Genomic DNA, 6,196 nt, shown 5'->3' on the forward strand with positions numbered 1-6,196 from the left:
ATATATATATATATATATATATATATATATATATATATATATTTAATATAATGTTTATTTCGTTTTTTCTCTCCACTGTGTAAAAACAAAAGAAATAAAAACGTGCAAAACACACTATTTCTATTTTTATTTTAACATATCCTTCCCCTTTCTTTTTCATAACCCCTAGCATAATTATATCTGTATGTAGGTCATCTTGTTTGTACAGTACATACATATTTTGTCTTTTTATTTGATCAAAAATACAGTAAAAATGTGAAATATTATTATAATTTCAAACAGCTGTTTTCTATGTGAATATCTGTTAAACTGTAATTTATTTCTGTGATCAAAGCTGTATTTTGTGGAAACTGTGATACATTGTATTTTTCAGGATTCACTGATAAACACAAAGTTCAAAAGAACAGCATTTATTTGAAATAGAAACGTTTGTAACATTATTATAAATGTCTTAACTGTCACTTTTGATCAAATTAATGCATCCTCGATGAACAAAAGTATTAATTTTCTTTCTTTCTTTTTTAATTTTTTAAAAGTTTTATATCCCAAACTTTTGAATGATAGTGTTTCCACAAAATATGAAGCAGCACAACTGAAAATTCAGCTTTTCGTCACTGAAATAAATAACAATTTACAATAAATTCACATATAAAACAGTACGTTGAAATTGATTTACAATATTCCTGTTTTTACTGTATATTTGATCAAATAAATGCAGCCTTGGTGAGCACGCAGAGAGACAAAAACACATATATAAACTCTCTTTTCTTTTTTAAGTTATGTATTTTTGCTGTGTTGTTCTGGAAGGTTCACCAAGACATATGTGACCCTGCAGCACAAAACCAGTCATAAGTAGAGGACATCGGGACTTTAAAAAGTCCTGTTTTTAAAAAAATAAAAAGACATGAATAAACATGAAAAGGCAAAAAGAGAGGGATTTTTGTTTTAACCAGAAATCAATTTTCATTTTTTTATACCAAACTTTATATAAAGATGATTCTCAACTATGTTATGAAAGATTTTTTTTTTTTTTAAATGTAAAATGGCCATAAACTAGTTTTTCCATTATATACAATGTATCTATAAACTGTATCTAATTTGCATATTAATGTGTTTTTGGGGCAAATAAGTGTCCTGTTTCATAACAGAAGCTCATATTTTGATTTGAAACCCCGTAACATTTTCCTGAGATGTTGATTTATGACAAACAATTAGTCAATTCGTCAGATTTAAATGATAATTACAAAATATTATCATAGTTCCATAAGGGTGTTACATTTGATCACTAAATGAATGTCAGCCATTTTTAAAGACCAAGAAGAGGGAGTGGTCAGAGAAACATCCAATCATTTGGTATCTCATTACATTTATTATATTACATTTGAACATTTAACTGTGACGCCAAATATAAATATATATTTTTTCAATGCCGATGAAAAATCATTTTATGAAATTTGTGAGAACATAAAATCTGAGAATTACAAGTATTAACCCCATTGGAATGAATGGAATTTAATTAAAGTATTTTTAATTTATAACTCCCGATTGCTCAAAAACAGTCCAGATTTATGAAACCTACATATTTATTTCTAAATATTACTCTGAATTTTTTTCTAACAATATAAATTCATTTTACTTGCGTGAACTTTAACTTTCAGATGAAAAAGTGATTAATTTTTCATGCTGCAATGGTTCGTCAGTAGCTGTACATATTCATGTTCATCAACTGAGTTCAGTCCCAAAGTATTGAGATATGGGAAAAGATGAAAAATGTGTATTTATTATTTACAGTAATATAATTTTACAAAAAAGTATTTTTGACCCCAAATTGGACTTCATACACACCCGGGTCAAAAATGACCCAAATGCATAAAAATAAAAAAATCTGAAAAAAAGTGTATTTTTAGGGTCTTAAAGCATTTGCAAAACTTTTGTTCCCTTACTAAAAAACTTTTTTTTTTTTTTTTAGAAATGTTTACGCATCTCTTGAAAGTAAAAGTTTATGCAGTTTATTTATTTAGTTTTAAAACGTTTCAGTCATATTTGTGTTGTGTTGATATAAATAAATATGGAAGTTTGGTAAATTTGGACTGTTTTTGAACAATCATGAGTCATAAATTCATTTTTTAAATTTATTTAAATTCCATTCATTTCAAAGCGGGTAATACTGATCATTTTCAGATTATACTGTATGTTATACAATGATATATTCAAATAAAATTTCTTATCAATATTGAAGAAAAAAAATCATTTTGCATCAGTTTTTTTTTTTATGTGGGTCATGCGTAATTAGATGTCAAATAATTTTTCAATGTTTTAATTAAGAAAATGGGTAAATGCTGTAATATGGTAACTTTATTGCATTAAAAAATGTAATGAAATGTTACAATGTTTTAAATCATTTTTCGAGTCCAAACGGACCCAGAATGCAAAATAGTAAACAGATTTTGAATGCATCATGAGGGTTAAAATAAGACAAAACAAGATATTTTAATTCATTTTTCGACTCTGAAGAACCACGATTACTAACATTCTTGGGAAACCTGGATATTTGAAGACTAATTTTGAAAGTGATTTCTTAACCTCAAAAAGTAAATCTTGAGCATTTTTATATTGAATATGCATTTTTTCTAGCGTTCAAGATCTATAATCTTTTATTGGGTAGTAACCGAGTAAAATATTGTTAAAAAAATCCATAAACTCCAAAAAAGTCAAAGAACAAAAGGTTGAGAACCACTGCTGTAAAGAACTATAGAAACATGATCTCAGGCTGTAAATGACGAAAACGTTGACAAAGCCTGATGAAATATGCCATGTTGTATTGCACAGTTACTGTATTGTGTAATATCAGTCATGGTGTTCCAAATCATGTAAGAAGCAGCATATATACGATAAACCATCAGAAATGCACTGAATTGCACTGTTTGACTGTTTAAAGATTGTGTCGACTAGAGAAAACAACACATTCAATTCAATTCAGGTTTATTTGTTTAGCCTTTTTCACAATGCATATTATAATTTCAAAGCAGATTCAGAGAAAATACTTGTTTCAACGTTACAATCAGGAGATATTGTTCTGTTATTAGTCAGAGATAAGCATGTCAAAGTAATCTAATTGGAGTTATATTACTGCATTATCTTCTATAATCGAACAAGCTTCACACATTAAATCAATCTGATTAACACGTCTTCTCATGTGGACCATGAAAGAAGCATTTCAACCCCGGTTCAGAGGTTTGCGTTACAGCCGACCCAGTGTTTGAGCAGATAGTGAGCGATGGCTTGTCTGGGCGGCATGATGAACACGGCTCGCTTGTCTTTCACAAGAGCGTCCATCACCTGAACAGCAGAGAAACACAGTAAACACTCTGTTCAGGGAATAGTTCAGCCTAAAATGTGCTGAAAATGTGTTCACCCTCAGGTCGTCCGAGATCAGGATGAGTTTGTTTCTTCATCAGATTTGGAGAAATGTAGCATTGCATCACTTGCTCACTGCAAGTGAATGGGTGCCGTCAGAATGAGAGTCCAAACAGCTGATAAAAACATCACAATAATCCACAAGTAATCCACAGCACTCCAGTCCATCAGTTAACATCTGGAGAAGACAAAAGCTGAATCAAACCCATCAAGAAATATGAGTCCATAATCCATAATAGCGCTTCCTCCAGTGAAAAGGTGATATAGCACATCTGCTGTTGTCTCTCACATCAAAATCCAGCCACATAGTTGTTTAGAGCTGTTTAAACGCTGCTTGATCTGTGCAGATTTCTCTCCTGATTCACACCAGAACACTTTTTCACTGGAGGAAGAGTTATTATGGATTATGGACTCTATGGTATTTGAGTTAAAAACATCTTAATGCTGGATTAGTTTCAGCTTTTGTCTTCTCCAGATGTTAACTGATGGACTGGAGTGCTGTGGATTACTTGTGGATTATTGTGATGTTTTTATCAGCTGTTTGGACTCTCATTCTGACGGCACCCATTCACTTGCAGTGAGACACTGATGCAATGCTACATTTCTCCAGATCTGATGAAGAAACAAACTCATCCTAATCTCGGATGATCCTGAGGGTGAGCACATTTTCATTTTTGGGTGAACTATTCCTTAAACTCTTGTGTATTTAGGGACATTTTCATTTTTGCTCTTTTTTTTAATAATTTTGGCTGTTAAAGCAAACAGCATAAATTTCACCCAAAATGTTTGTTTATTGGAATTTTAATATTTCCCCCTCATGTCCTTTCATAAATCTATTTTATACTAGGTACAAAAAATAGGACCTTAAGAACAAAAATGTCCCCATCGAAAGCCATTAAAAATGCAATATTTAATCCCAGTGCCCTTTAAGCATTAAATCATGCATTCTTTAGTTAATATGCTTTCATTCTGTGGACAACGCTTCAGATTTTTACTACCTTTACATTTTTAAATACATTTTGGTGTACATAATATATGTGTGTGTGCTGTGTATGTTTATGTATGTATAAATGCACATGCATGTATATATTTAAGAAAAATATGTTATGTTTATATATGAAATATATTTATAGACATAATATAAATTATATGAATATAAATATATACATGTAAATATTTCTAAAATATATTACTTAAACTTAAACTAGTTGCCAATGCAATATTTTGTATTTTTGTTTAGAGTAACTTGATATACTAAAATAACTAAAAATACAAATGACAAATGATGTAAACAAACTGGCATTTAAAGGGTTAAAATCCTGAAAATGAATGCATTTTTGATAGTTTTGGCATGTCAGTGAAAGCAGAAAAAAATATTAATATCTAATATTTTGTGAGCATTTTTTTGACTTTTTTTTTTAAATGGACACACAAGGGTTCATATCTCACCTGTTGCCGGGTGAACCAGCGTGCCTCTTCGATCTCGTTCTGGTCTGCTTTGATGTCCGTCGTCACGGCGACGCAGTGGCAGCCAATCATCAGGCAGGAGGGCATAGGCCACGCCTGCGAGGACAGGTACTGCACGGGTCCCACCTGAACGCCGCTCTCCTCCTGCACCTCCCTCCTCACCGCCGCCTCCAGCGTCTCCCCTGAGCATCACACGCTCCTCATCAATCACCGCGGACAGGGATCTAACCATATCATCAATATCGCAATCTTATCGTGGTCACATGACGATATGAAACGATAGGTCTTCCGGGCAAAAAGTGTAGTTTTAAAAATATATTTGTGACCCTGGACCACAAAATCAGCCATAAGGGTCCATTTTTGATCCTTTTTCAAGCTGAATAAATAATCTTTCCATTGATGTATGGTTTGTTAGGATAGGACAATATTTGGCTGAGATACAACTATTTGAAAATCTGGAATCTGAGGGTGCAAAAAAATCTAAATATTGAGAAAATCATCTTTAAAGTTGTTCAAATGAAGTTCTTAGCAATGCATATTACTAATCAAAAATTAAGTTTTGATATATTTACGGTAGGAAATTTACAAAATATCTTCATGGAACATGATCTTTACTTAATATCCTAATGATTTTTGGCATAAAAGAGAAATGGACAATTTTGACCCATACAATGTATTGTTGGCTATTGCTACAAATATACCTGTGCTGCTTATGAACTTATTTATTTCATGGGCAAAGTTCATTTGAGCTTAATATATACATTACGAAAAAAAAAAAAAATCAATGCGAGCGCATTATAATGTAAAGGAAACGGCGCTTCGTTTGAACCAGACACTGAAGCAGTCGTGGTTTTCAGGCGAACGAAGCTTCAGACGTCAGATCACGTGTTTTTTACAAAACTAATCAAGCTCCGATACAGTGCTTGAATGTGAATTAAAAAAAAAAAAAAATTAATTTGTAGCAATAGCCAACAATACATTGTATGGGTCAAAATTATACATTTTTCTTTCATGCCAAAAATCATTAGGATATTAAGTAAAGATCATGTTCCATGAAGATATTTTGTAAATTTCCTACCGTAAATATATCAAAACTTAATTTTTGATTAGTAATATGCATTGCTAAGAACTTAATTTGAACAACTTTAAAGATGATTTTCTCAATATTAGATTTTTTTGCACCCTCAGATTCCAGATATTCTAATAGTTGTATCTCGGCCAAATATTGTCCTATCCTAACAAACCATACATCAATGGAAAGATTATTTATTCAGCCTTCAGATGATGCATAAATCTCAATTTCACAAAAATG

The 6,196-nt window shown here is 31.5% G+C and overlaps 1 protein-coding gene across 1 annotated transcript in view; it reads right to left on the bottom strand.

Annotated features, from left to right (window-relative positions):
• Window positions 1-2,965: 2,965 nt before the first annotated feature.
• Window positions 2,966-6,196, bottom strand: part of nudt12 (nudix (nucleoside diphosphate linked moiety X)-type motif 12) — an 18,652-nt gene continuing 15,421 nt past the window's right edge. Inside the window, exons 7-8 of the mRNA XM_016517860.1 lie at window positions 4,867-5,066; window positions 2,966-3,339 (exon numbers count right to left, since the gene is read on the bottom strand). Of these exons, the coding sequence (XP_016373346.1) occupies window positions 3,229-3,339; window positions 4,867-5,066 (311 nt within the window). The 3' untranslated portion in view covers window positions 2,966-3,228. The remainder of the gene's footprint in view (window positions 3,340-4,866; window positions 5,067-6,196) is intronic.

The sequence above is a fragment of the Sinocyclocheilus rhinocerous genome, unplaced genomic scaffold (assembly GCF_001515625.1).
Source record: "Sinocyclocheilus rhinocerous isolate Xijiao unplaced genomic scaffold, SAMN03320098_v1.1 scaffold493, whole genome shotgun sequence".
NCBI classification, from domain to species: Eukaryota; Metazoa; Chordata; class Actinopteri; order Cypriniformes; family Cyprinidae; genus Sinocyclocheilus; species Sinocyclocheilus rhinocerous.